The 18,758-nt window shown below is 43.0% G+C and overlaps 1 protein-coding gene across 1 annotated transcript; it reads right to left on the bottom strand.

Annotated features, from left to right (window-relative positions):
* Positions 1–2,913: 2,913 nt before the first annotated feature.
* Positions 2,914–18,266, bottom strand: EXD1 (exonuclease 3'-5' domain containing 1). Its single transcript, XM_048307466.1, is given in 7 exon segments — positions 2,914–4,097; positions 8,906–9,082; positions 12,656–12,792; positions 15,225–15,301; positions 16,383–16,492; positions 16,494–16,528; positions 18,227–18,266. Coding segments are annotated over 7 exon segments (873 nt in total). The 3' UTR covers positions 2,914–3,800.
* Positions 18,267–18,758: the final 492 nt, after the last annotated feature.

Raw genomic sequence — 18,758 nt, 5'->3', positions numbered from 1 at the left:
CCCCCCCGCCGACCCCCCCCGCCCAGGGCCCCCCTGCGCGCGGCGGGGCCCGGCGGCCGCTCCAGACGGGGGGTGGGGGGAACGGCAGCTCCACGGCCGCCGGTACCGCGGGGCGCATCCGGCGGGCAGGGCGGGGAAGGGGCCTGTCTCTTTAAGAAAAGGCCCGGCTGCTGCGGCCGCCGGTCGGCGCGGGGGGTGAAGCCGCGGCCTGCCCGGCCGGCGCCCCCACTGCCGCCTCCAGTAGCCCCGGCCCGGCGTGCCCTTGCGCAGTGGCGGCGGTGGCTAACCTGGGTAGCGGGCCCGGCGGCGACGCGGCGGCGGCGGCGGCGGCGAGGGGCTGGGGGTGTCTCCCGGGCTCGCTCCCCCGCTTGCTCCACCCGGCCTCTCGCCCCGCGTTGCCGGGGCTGGCGTTGCCTGTCTCCTGCCGCGGGGCGCTCCCGGCTCCTGCCTCGCCAAGATGGCGCCCGCGCTGGTGCTGAGGAGGAGGCGGCGGCTGCGGGCGCTGGGACGGCGGCGGCGGCCACTTTCGCTCACTGAGAGGAGAGGAGCAGGGACACGGGGAGCCATGGCGGGGGGGAGGAGAGGCGCCATGCCCAGGCCTGATCAATCGAACCCCGCATGCCTCCCCGCCGCCCCGGCCCCGTGCCTGGGCCCCACCGCCCCGCCCGCGCCGCCGTAGCCGCAGCACGGACCCCACGCCCGCACCGCGGGGCTCGGCCCCGCAGGGACCCCGCGGGGGGCCCTTGCTCATCGATGCGCTCCCGCAGACGATTGGTAGGGTCTGGCAGTGACGGAAATTGCCGAAGGGACTCGGCCAGGCGGCCGGGTGAGCCAGCGAGTCTCGCGCGAGGCGGGGCGGGGTCTCGCGATGCAGGCGTGGGGAGGCGGGTGCGTCCCGGAAGTGACGCGCGCTCGCCCTTGAGGCGCCGTGGGGGGCGCGGCGCGGGCCGGGACCCGCTCGGGGCCCTGGGAGCCTCTCGCCGCCGGCCCCGGGCCCGGGGGAGCCGGTGCCGTGGGTGTGTGGGTGTCGCGGAGGCCGCCCACGGCAGCCAGGCAGCCTGTGCCGGCCTGGCAGCCCCCGCAGCCGATGAGAGCGGAGAGGGGCTGGCGGAGCTGGAACCGGGGTGCCGTCACGGTTAACACATGGGGGAATTTGGTGAGGCTGCGTGAGTTCTACCGCTTTCGCTTTGTCATGCACTAAGAGTTGCATCAGAGGAGCTCTGGACGAAATAGGCCTCAGTGTTAATTGCGAAGATGCTTTGGAGTGTAAATACGGTGTGGCCATCAGCTGTTCAGCACCGCTGCCTTCCAAAACCCATTAACTAGTACACTAACAGCAAATCCTTAAATGGATGATTAATCCAAATCACCTACTGCATAGCGATAAAAACCTGTATTTCATGACTAAGCTGTGTCAGTCCAGCGCTCAGTAGGTACCAGTGTCCTTGTTTTGGCTGGGATGGTGTTAATTTCTGAATAGCTGGGACAGTGCTGAGTTTTGCATTTAGAATAAAAACCTGATGTTCTGAGTTTTGCTAAGTCGTGTTTATCCTAAGTCAAGGACTTTTTTGTTGTGTCTCATCCTTTGCCACTAAGGAGGAAAAACAATCTTGGGAGGGTTCACAGCCAGGACAGCTGACCCGAACTGACCAAAGGGATATTCCATACCACAGAACATTATGCCCAGCATAACTGAGGGGAGCTACCTGGAAGTGAGGCCGATCTGGATTCAGGAAGGGGATCTGGCATTGGTCAGCATGGGGTGAGCAATTGTATTGTGCATCACTTGTTTGTTTTTCTTTCCCTTTTTATCATTCTTACTATTTACTACTATATTTTACTTTGTTTTCAATTATTAAACTGTTCTTAACCTACGAGTTTTACTTTTGATTCTCTGCCCCATTCCACTGGGGCAGAACAGGAGGGAACAGCTTCATGGTGCTTAGTTGCCAGCTGAGCTTAAACCACCACACACAGTTACTAGGAAATAAAAATAGGACCATTGCTACTGCCCCAGTAAAACTTCACTAGAGTTGTCCTTAACTAGTGATGGTAACTGTATCTCTAACTACAAACAGGAGTTGCATTGTTGGGGAAGTGTGTGTGATTTGGTTACATGTTAGTACCACACTTAGAGCTGGCCCTGAGCAGCATCATTATGGCTGATGGACCATTAAAAAAAAAAACCCTCTGTTTTCTTCTTTAAGAAAATAGTAACTTTCAATCTCGTGCATCAGTGAGCAATGACTCCATTCCAATATATTTCTTTTCTTTATGCCATTCCCAAAAGAGAACCAAAGGGAAAGCTGCACCCATATTTGCCCAAGAAAGTTTTGCTACTTGAATCATTATAGTGGCATAGATGCAATTAGACTGTGAAGTCCCTCTTGGAATTCCTTATTCCATGATAATGCCATTCCAGTCATAGATTTAGTCCTGGGAAGAGGCTGAGAAAGCAGCTCAGTCTCTTACCAAGAAGGGTGGCCTCAGCAATTACTTTGTATCCTGTAGAGACATTCCATACCACTCTTCTATATCCCAGACTTGGTGCCTTCGTATCGCAGCTCCTCTTCCCTCCCTCCTTCCATTATCTGAGGTATCATCATTTTCTGTCTGGTAATAGGACTGGATGGACCTAGATGATTCTGGTTGTGGAAATATAAGCTAAGTGCTCTTGATCTGTCTCTGACAGAAGAGCCTGTGTGTTCCACATTGTACCCCACTGATCTGTGATAGCCCATCACTGCTTGGAAAAATCCTGCTTCAGTTAAATGACAAAGAGAAAACCTTGACTGTTTTTCTGTCACTCTGAGAAGTGATCAAGTCCGACCTATAGTTTCAAATAAGACTTACTTAAATACTGCTGGTATAGTACTTTATGGGGAGAGGTAAAAAAACCCAACACACCAGAAAACCAACATGTTTCCCCTAAAACCAGTTTTTAAAATGTGCAGATACATCATAAACACAGTCACACCAATTTACATCCAAAGAAAACCAACTCAAACAGGTATTGGCATGTACACATGTGCAGATGTCACATCCCTTCCAACCTGGTGTCATTCCCCCCTTTGCAGCCTGATGCCCAGATTGTTCTTGGACTGCAGTCTGGTTGGCACAGTGACCTTTGACCTTTTCCATTCTTCCCTGTTCTACGTTCATCAGTGTTCATCGGTATGTTAGAAAACTTGTTCCAAGACTCAGGCATGGCCTACCTTAATTTTGTCCTGTGGTAGAATAGTAGTTTGCCTTAATACCTTATTTTGCTTGGGGAAGGACTGCTCTACACCTCCTAAACTGCTATTTCCACACACTTTGTCTATAGACACACAGCAGAGTGGTGTTACAGCCTTATCCACACAAGTTGGATGCGGCAGCGCTGGCAAACAATGGTGGTGGTGGTCTGCAACTTTCAGCAGCAAACGGCTCTAATGAGAATTTTACATAACTGCAGCAAGTAACAAAAGAACCAATGCAGTTTAACAGTGGTCTGATAACAATGCAAGAAAGTCACTCTTTTAAAATCAAAAATAGCTCTTGGAAAAAATGGATCTCAAAAATAGACCTAGAGAAGAACAGCCAGACATAGCAGGAGTTTGCTCCAAAAGACAGACCACCATTATTTCCATTCAAAAATGGAATGTTGAATTACCTGTCATTGTAAAGCCAGGAGCTTTTGTTTGACACCTCTGCAAGGGGAACAGTCCCTTTTTTCACTTAGATGTCTCCAAACACCCAGCCTAAGCTCATCAAGTCACCTGTGTCAGAAATTAAATTCATACAGTCTGCCTAAGGTCAGTTTAAGGTCCTTCCACAGATTTTACCGTGTAAATTTGATTTTCAAGCTCTGCTTTGACAAAGTACATCCTTGACTGTTGGAGGATGTGATTTGGGACTCTGCTATTTTTTGTGGGAAAGCAATACCCATCATCTCTGTAGTTTCCATCCTTCTGTGGATTGTTCCTTTCTATTAAATTCCATGGTTTGATCAAAAGCCCATCCTCATTCATTTTGTAGTCTTCTATTGCTTTCTTCCTTCTCAGCTTCTGGATGTCTGCCAGCTGACACTGCTCCTCTGGCAGCTCCATGCAAATGGGCTAATAAGGAAATAGAACCAGAAAAGAAATCAAATCAATACTTACGAAAACACATACTATACTTTTGTTAGAACCAGGGATGAGCTCCCGCTGTAATTAGCCAATGGAACGCACCAATCCTTCTGCTATCGTATACAGCACAGCACTTTATCTAGTGCAGCTTTACCAGGAGTGCACAGGGGATATCAACTGTGCTGCACATGGGTGTGCAGCTCCCCTGTGGTACCAGAGCTCTGCATGTGAACTGTCACCTCTTAAACAAGAGGACTCTGCACTTCTAGGAAAGTATTTGCTTCCCTACACCGATGGGTTCCTAGGCTGCATTTGCTTCTTTGAATTTAAGTCCTAAACAAGAGAACATGTCTGCATTTCCAAGTACGTAACAACTGTCAATATGAATCCACAAGGAGGGTTAAAAAGGTAGCACACATAGCTCCTTTACTAGTTCTTTTCTAGTGACAGAGCTGCAGAGAAACAGAAACACATTTTCCTAAGTGTGTGCATCCACAAGAACAATTAGTGCTGGCAGACAGTTACACTGAAAATGCAGGAAACTGCCAAGACTTTCAGGGTGGGAAGTTTGTGTTTGCTCCTCCCCCTCAGCACTATGGAAGATTATCAGTTTCTGAAAGACACGGAAGAGGGAAGCTGAGGGTTTTGATAAAGAAGCACTGAGGATCAGAGGTCACTGCTTTGCATCTGGTTTGTGGGTAAAAAGTCAGGGAACATCCTCCCTTTACTTTAGGAGGGAGCATCCACCATTCAGAAGACTCAACTACCACTTGCAGGTGATAACACAGGAAACCACAGAAAGTGTCAACATACCTTTCCAAAAATACCAGGACCAATGAGATGCTTTTCTTTTTATTTCCTTCCTTTTTATTATTTTTTTCTCTATTTTCTTCTTAATTCTCTTCTGCAAGTACTACATCAACAGGAATGTTGTGAACCACTGGCAATACTTTACTGTTGCTAGTAAATCAGACTACAGGCACATGCAATTATGCATAAGTCTGAAATCAAGCACTCCTGAATATGTTGAAGACCACAAGGATGATCTGACCCTAGCAGGAGCTGTGCATTTAGTCAGAAAGTGATTCTGGTATTTTGCCACCAATGGAGGCCTGATAGAGGGTATAGAAACCCTTTCTAAGAAAGAAAAGGTGCATGTGGCAAATTGACTGCAGAGATTGGGCATACAGAGCCAAAGAAAGGGTGGTGACAATTGACAATTATATTCATCAGCCTTCTCTTCTTCACACTTGTCTTTCCTCAGCTCTCAGTGGATGAAGTGATCCATAAGGTCAAGTGAACAGTATTGGCTTTTACTCCATGATAATGCATATTCACTTTTCCTTGCTGCTATTTCCAAGAGGAGAAAAGAGAGAGTATGCTCCTAATCTGCTTCCAGCGGTTGCATACCCTGACTAGACAAGAGAATGAGAGTAGGTTACTGCCCCAGTAGTCATTAGACAACATTACTGGTTGTTACTTAGCATTATTCAATTCACAGGCAACCTCCAACTGGAAAGCTAAATCATCTTTTCCACCAAGTATACCCCAATACCTTATTATACACAAAAGCCATTGGTATTATGAAGTAGATGTGGCAGTGAGCCAAGACAGATTAGGTGAATGCTTCCATGCGAGTCCAAGCTGAAGTTCAGTGTTGTAAATGCTGATCCAGGAGCTAAGGTTCAACATGTGACAGCTAGAGATGGGAAGGGGTGTGGCTCAGTATTCCATCCAGCTTCAGTACTCCATGTTTAATGAAGTCTCATGATTGAAGCTGTATCTGTGTACTTGTTTTGCAAGTATAGTTTACAAGGGAGTGTCATAAGTTTGGCAGATTGAGAGAAGGAAAAAAAAAAGCATTCTTCTGTGTGATGTCACTCAGTAAGACCAGAGGAAACAAGAGCAGGCCAGGGAAGCACGGCTCTGTTCGTTGCTCTAGTAAGGCAGCATATACTCAAACAGCTCTGTAGCCCAGAGGCACAATAGAAGGCATGTCTTCGTAAGAAAAGTTCCCTTTGTCAGAAGCCTGAAGACCTGGTGGTTCTGCTCATTCAGCACAATCCAAGACCTAAAAAAAGAATAGACAAGGACCCAGAAGATGCTTCCTTATCTGGAGTGATGGAAGTTAGTTGGTTTCCAGATCTGGTCATATCCTCCAAGTGCCTGTAAATCAAAGAGCCCACGGTAACTTGGAGACTCTCTTTCCTAGTGACTTTCACTCCCACAACTTTCAAGTAAAGGCTTGATGTACCACAGATGGTTCCTGTTCAGTCCCCCTTCCCATTTAGCAGCTAAAGTAGTGCAAGGTACCTTTATGGCCCTAGAGCATTTATTTGGCTTTGCTGCAGTACTGCTTCAGCAACAGAGGCCTCTCTTCCAGTTCTCCAGCACAGAGACAGGATAGTAGATAACATATTTCAGGTTTCCAAAATGTTTCCCTAGCATGGGTTTGTACCGGAGATCCCTTACTTCTGCTGAAGTAGTGTTGGAGCTGCACCAGATCACATCTGGAGAACACAGCCATCAAGTGCAGGAATTCCAGTGTTGCTGTTGTTTGAGACTGGCTCCAACAAATGAAGTCAAGCTCATCACACCAGACTGCTGTTCACCAAGGGCCCAAGGTGGGGCACAAGTGTAAATTGTAACTGGTCAATGTAAAAAGTAAAATAGTCCAGTAAAAGCATTTTCCAGGTGACTTTCAACTGTTGCTCCATGAAGTGCATGAAGGCATAACAGATTTTAGTGGTAAATAAACTTCTACATAAACATGAAAAAGCACTACAATAAATGGGAGTGGGTATGTGGGTAAGTACTTTGACGATTCATTCTGAGAATCAGATCTGAATTAAGGCTTTTTGATTCAAGGAATTAATACAGACAGCTAGAAAACCTGTAATTGCACAAACAAAGGGTTTGGTTTTCCTTTTTGTCTTAGAATGGATTTAGCTGAACTCATCACCTTGAAAAGGATTCCCTCAAAGATAACTTTGTTTACTTACTGAGTGAAGAAAACTGAAGTAACAGACAAGATTTAACTAAATCACACTCCACATTTGGAGTTTAAACATGTATTGCAAGCAGATTTCAAATAAAGTAGAAGAAACTTTTATTCATGGGATCTACTCACAAGATATAGAAACAACAGAAAATTATTATCAGTGAAATGACAGTGAAAGTGGCTACTTTTACTACCCATACTAGATTTCTAAAGTGGTTACTTCAGAAGGCAACTGCTTTAGAATGCAGGAAGTATGACAACCAGATGAGATATCAAATAGATCTTCAAAATACCATTTGAAATACTCAGGATTAAATTAATTCCTTGGCTAATCTTATGGAATAAATGGATTTACAAAAGGGTTGTCTTCAGCAAGCTGAGAACCACTTTAAAAATTCTACAAATAGCCCAATACAAACCAGAATTTGTATTCTCTTCCCTTTAACAAACTGTTCTTTTCCCTCGTGCCATGCCTACTTTTGCATGCATTTCACATTGGAAATTCATATGTCAAGCTAATTTTTTTCCATGACCTAGGAACAACCTTCTTTTTTTGGCAGCTTTCCTCTAAAGAGAAAAGGTTTCCACATATAACTTCCCCTCTTATATCTGTGAAGCAACTATGACCTCTTGGGGTTATCTAATCTACTCCTAAATCCTCAATAATGGGATTTACTGCTCTGAGCCCTTAAGTAATTCCCAAAAAATTTAAGTCTGTGCTTCAAGGCTTTGTAAACCAGGGCAAAGAAAAATACAATTTTTTTTCATGAAGATAAAACTGCATTCTCTTCTCCTAATAAATACTTCAAGACATTCACAACTGCAAACATAAGGCGCTAAAACGATTTAATCATGTTAGTTCGGTCTCTTTCTGATGAATGAGGATGTTTGACCATACACTTTTCACCCAAATTTAATACCAACAATATCTTACACGGTTAGTGCAAGCCCTCACAAGGTTATTTCATTGATCAGACAAAGACCACACCAATACCACTGCTTGTTTGGTTTGCATGGACCTGTTCTTTCCAGTAGTGCAATAAGTCAAGCTCTTTCACCAATAATCTCATTTCCTCCACTTTCTGCTGTAAAAATTAACAAGCAATTACAGAAGTGTCCACCATCCAGCCACTCCAAGGTACCTGAACATGCACTACTACTAGTTCTATGTAACCACAGATGAAAAATGTTACTTTACTCGATTCTTCACTGGTTTTTTAAGATAACAAATGTGAGAATAAATGAGTAGGACCAGTATAACTCAGTGACACTTTTATAGAAATAAATATCTTTGGTCAACAAACATTATTCAGAAACAGACAGCATATGCAAACCAGCTCAGCAGTGAAGTTGATAGGAGAAAAATAGAACAAGATATGGGGACCAAACACTTACCAAAACAAAGCAACTCTGTCAGCTGCACATACCAGCACTTTACATCTGCCTGTTGCTCCTCATATCTTCACATGTACACAGCCCCTATTGAGCCCAGTGGTTCTCATCTCTGAGGAGAGTGAACAGAAGGCACAGGTGACTGCTCATGCCTTAAGAGCTGCAACTCACCATCCACAAGGCAAACGTGGGGTGGGTTCTGCCGCTGAACTAACAGGAAATGGAGCTAAGGAGATACAGACACCATCACTTCTGCTGCTGCACATGGGAAACAAGGTATGTAGCATAAAGCAGGGTGTACAGCTGCAGAAAAGGAAGCTGCTGTGACTTGGTCCTCCAGAGTTTATCCATTAGAGCCTTAGATCCAATCACTAACCAGAGAAATAAGCAAAGATATACCTACCTTTGCACTTACATGGTGATCTCCAGACCCAGTCCAATAAGCATTTAAATAAGCTGTTAGGTCAGACATCAAGTTATCCATTAGAGATGAGTGGAGCAGCAGAAGGTATATAGCCTTCAGGACAAATGCTTTAAGCAGGGAAGCTAGGAAGGGTCTCAAGAACCATATGTCAGGATTCTCTTGTGTATCCCAGTGCAAATGAAAATAGTTATTGTTGTGGTTTAATCCCAGCCACAAATTAAATACCATGCAGAGGTCACTCCCCTCAACCCCCATCATGGTAGGGAGGAGAATTGGAAAGAAAAGACAAACCTTGTGGGTTGAGATAGAATAGTTTAATAATTTTTTTTTAAAAGAGCTAATAATATAGTAGTGATAAGTGAAGGGAGAAAGAGAAATAAAATCCAAGAGAAAAAGTGATGCACAATATTCCATCATTGAGCAGCAATCAGCTCCCTACCAGGTAACTCCTCTGGTTTAAATACTGGGCACGGCATTCTGTGGTATGGAATATCCCTTTGGCCAGTTTGGATCACCTGTCCTGGCCATGCTCTCTCCCACTTTTTTGTGCAGCTCCTCATGGCAGAGCATGGGAAACCGAAAAGCCCTTGGCTTAGGGTAAGCACTAGTGAGTAGCAGCCAAACCATCAGTGTGTTGTCAGCACTATTCTCATACAGAATCCAGGAATCACAGCACTGTACCAGTTACTAAGAAGAAAATGTACTCTGTCCCAGGACAGTTATTTTAAGTTGATAAAAATTTAAGAAAGCTTTTCATCATAGACTTCTGCAGTTTACAACGTATTTCCTGATGTTGATCTTTATTTTCTGTGCAACTGAATGTTTTCAGTTTCTAAGGCCATCTGTGTACAAGCCTGTGGTGGTTAGAGAAGCAGAAGTTTGGAAGGAGGGATTGCTTCCTAAAGGAAAAAAACAGCAAAAAACCCAGCCAACAAAAACACAAACCAAAAACCACCACACACCTATTCCAGCATTTAATGCTAGGTTCTCTCTCATCTATCTCTGAAACTAGGTTGGATTCCTAAGAGCTGAAATAAAAGATCTAAAGGCAAAAAAAATACTTCTGTGAAGGGAGTTGGGGAAGCAGCTAGGGATAGAAACATCATCAGCAATCATAAATGAAACCAGGAGAACATGAAAATAAGCCCCAGTTAAACAGCATGACCATGATACCCTGGGCAAAACTGTCACTACAGAGTGGTTTACACTGGTATACTTACTGCATGCACATTACACAGTCATTTTCCACTTTTAGTCTTCAGGGCAATGGGATGATTTGGTCTGGTAAACTAAGGAAGGCGTGTTGTCATTTGGCTTAGATTTGCCATCAGAATTCTCAAAACAGAAATTTTGAGAGACACTATTGGAATTCTAAAACTTACATAAAAATAAAGCTGTGTTCAAATTAGAGGTTTCACTGAGTAGCTTTTATAGCAATATCAAATAACATTTAATCCAGGCTTTTGAGAAAGATTTGAAGTCTATGAACAAGTGGAAGCCCACTTGTATTTACTGAAGAAGTTACAATACCAGAATGAAGGAAGAAAAAATGCTCTTGTAGGAAAGAGATTGTTCCTATTCAGTAAAAAGTCTTGCCTGTGTAGTGAGGTCTCATTAAGTATCTAGTACCCTTATTTAATAGGTTCTTTGGAAGTCTTCTCACCCCACCTCAACCCCTCCCCAGCACAAAAAAGCAAGGTCACGTGATTAAAAAATCCCAGCAAAAGGATAGAACCATAGTATAATTTATCTTAGAAAAATCTCAGTTATCATCGAGTCCAACTGTTAAGCCAGCACTGCCAAGTCCACCACTAAACCACATCCCTAAGTACCACATCCACACATCTTCTAAATACCTTTAGGGATGGTGACTACACCACTTTCCTGGGCAGCCTGTTCCAGTGCTTCCCTTTCAGTGCAGTAACTTTTCCTCATACCCAATCTAAACCTCCTCTGGCACAACTTGAGGCCTTTTCCTCTTGTCCTGTTGCTTGTTACCAGAGAAAAGAAACCATTCCCCACCTCACTACAACCTCATTTCAGATACTTGTAGAGAGCAATAAAGTCCCTTCTGAGCCTCCTTTTCTTCACACTAAACAACCCCAGCTCCCTCAGCTGCTCCTCACAGGACTTGTGCTCCAGAGCCTTCACCAGCTCTGTTGACCTTCTCTGGACATGCTCCAGCACCTCAATGTCCTTGTCATAGCGAGGGGCCCAAAACTGGGCACAGGGTTCAAGGCATGGCCTCACCAATGCTGAGTACAGGGGGACAATCACTGCCCTGGTCCTGCTGGTCACGTTCTTTCTGGATTTTAGTAAGGCTTTTGATACTGTCCCTCAGAGTATCGTTCTGGACAAGTTGCCCAACTGTGGGATAAGTCCATGATGCTCTGGGTGAAGAACTGGCCAAAGGACAGAGCTCAAAGGGTTCTAATGAATGGAGCTACATCTATCTGCCTGGCAACTGGGAACAGTTGAGGAATACCATTGGTATTCCTTGTGGTTCAGTTCCAGAGCCTGTTCTGTTCAGTATATTTGTCAACAATCTGCATGCAGGAGTTGAAGGCACCATTGGCAAGTTTGCTGATCGTACCAAACTGGGAGGTGTTGCTGATTCTTGAGGAACAAGAGGCCTTGGAGAGGGATCTATGTAGATTGGAGCATTAGGCTACAATTAATGGGATGAAATTTTCCACGTTGAAATGCCAGATTCTGCATCTAGGATGGAATAACACTGGACACAAGTATATATTGGGAAAGTGGCTGGAAAGCAGCCCTGCAGTCAGGGACCTGGTTGGCAGCAGGCTCAATGGGAGTCAGCAGTGTGCCCTGGCATCTTGGGAGGCATCAAACACAGCATCACCAGCTGGTCAGTGGAGAAGAAGGTGCTGAGCTCTTCTCCCTGGTATCCAGTGACAGGACACATGGGAATGGTTCAAAACTGCATCAGAGAAGGTTTAGTCTGGATATTAGGGAGCATTTCTTGGCTGAGAGGGTGGCCAAACACTGGAACAAGCTTCCTAGAGAGGTGGTCAATGCCCCAAGCTGTCAGTTTTTAAGAGGCGTTTGGACAATGCCCTTAATACCAGCCTTTAACTTGGCCAGCCCTGAACTGGTCAGGCAGTTGGATTAGATGCTCATTGTAAGTCCCTTCCATATGAAATAGTCTATTTAATCAAGCTTATGTTCCCCGGCTCTTATAAGTTCTTGGTCCATCAAGTTTTCCCATGCTTGTTTTCCCATCTGAAAGATTAACAAAACCAAGAAAAATAGAGAATGATGGTTTGGTTGCTGAACTGCACAAGAACTTTTTCATTCTAATAGTGCTGTCAGTAAAAGTTCCCCTTTTCCCCATTTGACTCAGGATTCATTTTAAGCAATTTGCTCTGTCAAAACTAGGTTTTAGAATTAGTCAAAAATATTAAGATATCCAGAACATTTTCCCACCCGAGTTATATATATATCCTGTATTGCACAATCTTTAAGGTTCTTCAAAACCTGAATTTCAAATGAGCTATTAGGAAATACCAGCATAAGCACTGATGCCAACTAATGGTTGCACCTGTCTCCCAAGGCAGTGTTACAAAATGTCCTTAACTACAGCAATTTAATCACTGCTTACTGCCCTGCTCTTAAAAAAAAACAAAAACCCCTCACATTAACATCTCAAGATAGCCAAAGGACAGCTCACAGCTGAGTCTTCAGAAGGTGCCTCACTGAATCATTCACTGAAGTTACCAGCTGTCTGCACTTCATGATGGCCTCCCACTTGGAAGGTATCTTCACCTGTAATGTGCAGACATGATGCAGAAGGAAGCCACCAGTTGTCACTGAAAACTGCAGAACAGTTGTAGAGCATCAGCAACCTGTGATGGAAGGGATCAATATGCCATGACCAATGTCCATTAATCCAAGGCAAAGAATGTGGAGGTTTGACAGTGGTGTTGCATATTAGGAGTAAAGTGTGCTACAAGCAAATTAATCATCATTCTGACTGCATGCAGTTGCAGAGCTAGCAATCTGACTCCTTAAAGCTGTTATGTAAAGGGGTAGATTAAGTTTTAAGAATTACTTATATGAGTTTTATGTTGTAGTTGTCTATGGCTCCTTCTAGCCCAGTACTCTTGGTATCAGAATAAACATATGGTGATACTTTCCCAGGATACTTATGGTTTTGCCTTTTATCCAAAACCTAAAATAATGATGGAATATAAGGAGAATATAGTGAAAAAATAGGTAAGTTGTCATAAACCTTTTGCCTATAACCTGATTTTGCCAGTAAGACTCATCTTTGACAGCACACAGAGCCAGAAGGAAAGCAGGAAACAGCCTCCAGCAGCAACTGCATGGCATGGTGTTTGCTTGTTTCTATTCCCGGTTTCATCCTTTTTACCTGTTTGCATTGATCTGTGGAATCAGATAGCAGCAGTGAGTTCTTCACTTGTGCATTTTATGGTTAAATCTTAACTCATAGACTCATGGACTTCTGTCTTATGGAAAGTCTCAAGCTGTCAAATTTTCTGTATTTTTTTCAGCACACACCTTTAGGAATAATTGCAGTATTTATTTTGGTAGTACACAAACATGCAACCAACATTTTACAATAGGCAGGGGTTTCAGAGTGTGAGGATGCCCAAAAGGTTAGGGATGTAAGCACTGACAACAGCCAGTTGCTTGCTCACTATGCAGCTTTTTAGACTGTTGCAGCCCAACATGGACACAACCCCTGCCCCCAAGGAAGTAAAATGTGAAATAGCAGTATCAAACTTCCACAAACTTTATCAAAAGCTACTTCAACTGGTGATTTTTAAGTATTATAAGAACATCAGTAGGGAAGACAGTGAACATCAGAACACTGCTACACTCTAAATGGTGTCTTAATTATATCAGTTTACTTATTGTAAGGAACGAACTGTTGCAGCAACTGGCCAAAACCAGGGATAACATTTTTCAAATTGTGCAGGCAGGATTCCATGTAAACCAGAGTTCTTAATTCCACTGCTTCATTTTTTTTGCAGAGTGTCACTTGTACAACCAGCCTGTTCCCATTTTAACAACACTGAGAAGCTGTCTCTAGGAAGTGCTTCACAAAAAGCAGCTGTGAGAATTTGCTCAGAAGTACCTCCCAGTTATTTTTCCAGCAGTACAGAGTAGAAGACAAGACAGCTTAATTCCCCAATGTCAGGTACACTACGGGCTACCTGAGATCAGACTACGTCGGTCGCTTACGTCCATTAGAAGTAGGATTCAGGCCAAGGAATCAGAATAATTGAATCTCCGCCTAGAGAACTACCAGTGCGAGGAAAGCAGGCATGGCAGCTCATACCGAGACAACAGAACAACGAGTGCAATTCTGTGTACCTTGGATCCTAGGGTGCGTAGTTCTGGTTAATTATTTCCACTGTTTCAGTTACATGTTCTAGCCAGTACCTTTGGGACTGCTGGTGGGAATTTTCAGTTCTATCTTTTTCATACAGTCAAGACTTAAAACTGACTGATATTTTATCTGTAATGAAATAACATAATTTTTAAGGGCAAAAGGCCAAACTAAGATTAGAAAGTAACTGAGAGAAACCTGTGTCATAAAAAGCTTACTACATAGCCCAGGTTAGGGCTTTGAGGAGTTACTACAGGCAGTCATATCTATGACATGAAAAGTTAGTATATATGCAAGGACAAGTCATACATAACTATGTATGACATATCCATGCCCATTATGACGGATCATAGCCATTATGTTACTTTCTTCTCTCTCAAAAGGCTCTTAATTCTCCTGTTAGTTACACATTAACTACCACACCACCAGGGCCAGCACCAGCAAAATCAGATTTTTTGATAACTTGGCCCGTTCCCTCATTTTACCAGCTTTTACCAGCAGATGCTTCCCAGTGCAGGATGCCTGTATCTGAATCTGTTTCTATGCTTGTGCAAGGGGCAGAAAGAACAAAGAACATAAAGCACAAACTGACCTGGCTCCTGGTTAAGTCACAGTAGCCTCAGGTTGTTCCGAGTTTGATCAAGAACAGTTAATACATCTTAAAAACCCCGCACATTAAACCTGCTGCTATTATTAGACAGTAGCTACCTTTTAAAATGGGTCTACACAAGATTCTAACTAACACTATCAGCCTTGCCTGTGGTTTCTTTCTAGCTAGAACAAAGCCACAACATTTACTTTGTTCAACAACTGTCTCATTCTAGCAATGTTGACCTTCTCTGAGAGAATGCCCTGAAGTTTGTCTTGGTTAAATTTTTGTTCCCAACCAGAATATTTGAAGGGTACCTGTGTATCCAAGACACTGAAGGACACTGTACTGGTGAAAGAGACAGTCTGAGACACATTGGCAGCCATGCATGACTTGAAGCATGAACTGTCTGATTTAAATGCCTACAGTCTAGAGCGTGACCACAACTCTGTTATCTGACAAAAAACCTGGCTGTTTAAAAGTGAGCTGCAGCATTACTTTTTGTCATTATGATGCACAATGAAATAAAAAGATTTCCATTTAAAATATTACGTGCACTAAAAAAAGAGTGCACCCTAATTTCTAGGCTTGTCTAGGGAAGGGAAAAGACTGTTGCAAAGACAAAACTAAGAGACAGATCACATCAGCCCGTGCTCATTCTTTTTTTACTCACGTCCTTTGGTATTTGAATTTTTAAATATAAAAGTGAATGGACAGTGAAATAGCTGAGACAGTTAGCATCTCAGCTGTGGAGAATATACAAACAGCAGACTATTCTAAAATGACCAAAGTATATATTTTATATAAAAGAAGATGTGGATGTCCTATCCCTGGAAGTGTTCAAAGCCAGGCTGGATGGGGCTCTGAGCAACCTGATCTAGTGCAAGGTATCTCTGGAACTAGATGGTCTTTAAGGTCCCTTCCAACCCAAACCATTCTATGATTATATTTTGTCTCCCACTACCCAGATAAATGCAGCTAACCTTTCTTTAGCCTATACAGGTTTTGCACTCTTGTCACCATTCTCTGAGAACAGAACGAGCTGATTTTGGATCTGTGCCTGAATAGGTAAACACCTATTCAGGTGTTATGTATGTGTTAGAGCAGGAGCCACACAATCAGATCAGCGCCTGACAGCCAGCACAAATCCAAAGGGCAAAGCTCTTATTGAGCTTTAAATTATCTATCATGCCACGTACATTTCAGGAACAAGTGTAAGATTAAAATAGTCACCAAAAGGAATGCTCACTGGCTGAAGCCCTTTTGATTTCTCCAAAAGATCAGTTGTGCTGCTCAGCCACTTTTACGTTTGATAACAGCTACAGGATAAACATTTTGGAAAGCAGGTCAGTTTCCTTCTGATGTCTGCAGATAACAAGCTCTGTACCTACCTTTGTGTTACCATTGTTCTCTCAAAATACATCCTGTTCAGACAAACCAAGAGATAACAGTCTCGGGGAAAAACATTGTCTAAAACAAAGACTAGGTACATTGCTTGACTAATATCCACACTATCTCCGAGGGAATATTTTGAGCGATCTGAGGCCCTGAGATGGCTCTCTAAGGAAACACAGGGAGAACTCCATAGACCACAATCTGCTTGGTCCTGTGTCTGTTTGTTTGTTCACTTCAACACCTTAAGTGCACCTGAACAAGCAAGACAATCAAACAAAACACAGAAGTCAAAACATCATTAAAATGTCCATGCTGATGAACTGTGAAAGAGAAATATTTCATGCAATACCCTCTACCTCTGTTCAGAAAATTAACTGCTGTATATGAAGCAACTCCTTAATTCAGCATGCATGGTTCTTACAGAAGATCCTGAAGCTACCCAACAATAAGCTTATTTTCCACAAAAAAGCCCCTATCTCAGATAAAATTTCACATTTATTCTGAAAATAAAACAGGAAAGCAGAATTTGAACAGATGTTCACTACAAAGATCAGCAACAGTCTTAAGGTAAGCTGGAGTTCAAGGGACAAAGAATGAAGTACCTGACCGGAGCCCAAGAACCACACAATTTAAATATCTGTAAGTCTTTACCCTGAATCATTAATATTTGATTCATTAGTTAGTTAATTGGAGGGCAATTATACAAGTTAACCACTATGAAAAACCAAGTTGCATCACTGAAACTTTACTGTAACCAAATGGAAGTTACTAAAGTCATAAAAAATGGTAGCATCACAGGACCATAAGGAAGAATAAACTATTCAAATGTGGTCTTGTGAAAAGACTCAAAGCAAAGCCATCTAGGAGCATGGGTCTGCAGGAGTTTGAAACATATTTTTACTAGCTTTCTGAAGGCACAATTATAAATGTTTTGAGAGCATCTATATAACTCTAACTTTCCTGTGCAATTGTTCTGGAACTGTTCCACCACAGTTGAAATGCTCATAGGAAATTCTCCCTGAAACCACAAGCTGACAAGGAAACAAACCAAGCAAATTCTACCTAGGAATACTACTGGGAAACAAAAACCAAAACCAAAACCAAAACCAACCAACCAACCAACCAAAAAAAAAAAACAAAAAAACCCAAAGAAAAATGTGAGAGATAAGAATTGTAAACAATAGTTTGGAAGAACCTTTTACCATATACCCACCACCTTGTTCACCTCTTTAGAGCTGAGAAAAACAAACTTGGCACAACTGAGTTTGAAAATCAGAATTATACTCAATGTTGTGGCTCCCCCAGCAAGTACATCCCATCCCTTCTCCTCGTGTGAAAGGCAGGAAGCATTTCAATATACTCGAAAAGCATGGCTGTTCCCCTCCCTGAATCTGGTTAATTCAATGACAGAAACAATTTATATTCTAGTGCTGAAAAGCAACATTTGAACGCTTGTTAAAGACTACTTAAGACTAATGACTTAAACATCCCATCAGGAACAAAGTCAGTATTGAACTACAGCTAATTAATTTACAGACTATTACATATAGCATAAAGCAAGTATGTAGAAAAAGGCAGAATGGAGTAAGTTAATCACTTAGTAAGTCCAGTAGATGCCTTCTAGCTAGTTCCCCCTCAGCACTTTTCTCCTGTCCCCAAAGCAAAGCAGATGCCAATAGAAATGCACAGGACCTTCGTACATTAGAAATGTTTTTCTTAAATAATCCCATATTTATGCCATTAGTGAAGGAGATAAACAGATCATTTAATAGACATGCTTTTGCCTGAGCAAATAAAAGTAAGACCAAGTTAAAATGAACTTTAGGCATTTTAACTTCCCAGCACAATCCATAAGGGAAAGTTTTGCACATATACAACAACATATACAATGAACTTGCCTTCAGGATATAAATAGGGGGCACTCATCTCAACTGATTACCTTTGGAATAGTTACTTTCATTAGCAGTCTCATTGGACATTAACTATTATTATTTAACCAGTAAGCTTTAATGCAGTACAGTCCCAAGACCTCCCCAAAGTGAGTTATTATTATTATTTCACTTACAGATAATTGGGGAAAAAAAGCTGTGTGATTTATACACCGTTTTAATTCCTACTGATTTTTGGAGAAAAAATGAAACTGAATAATTCTGATGTGACCCAAAAAAGGAATTAAAATTATGACCTATAGGTGGGCACGACCCCCCTGCCCCAAATGCAGTAAGCAAAGCCTCACCATTGACTATTCCACGACCAAAAATGATCCTTAATCTTGAAGTGCTTCTGCCAGTTTCCAAGTTCTTCACTGAAATGAAGGAGGGGAAAAAAGTACAGACATACATCAGGTTCCATTCTTTGGGGTAAAAATTTATCATTACCTCTGACCTGCTGGAAAGCAGCTCTGCAGAGAAAGACCTCGGGGTCCTGGTGGACAACAAGCTGTCCCTGAGCCAGCAGTGTCCATGTGGCCA

Source organism: Corvus hawaiiensis, chromosome 6 (assembly GCF_020740725.1).
Source record: "Corvus hawaiiensis isolate bCorHaw1 chromosome 6, bCorHaw1.pri.cur, whole genome shotgun sequence".
In the NCBI taxonomy this organism is placed as follows: domain Eukaryota; kingdom Metazoa; phylum Chordata; class Aves; order Passeriformes; family Corvidae; genus Corvus; species Corvus hawaiiensis.
This window is presented reverse-complemented; position numbering and strand designations above follow the sequence as displayed.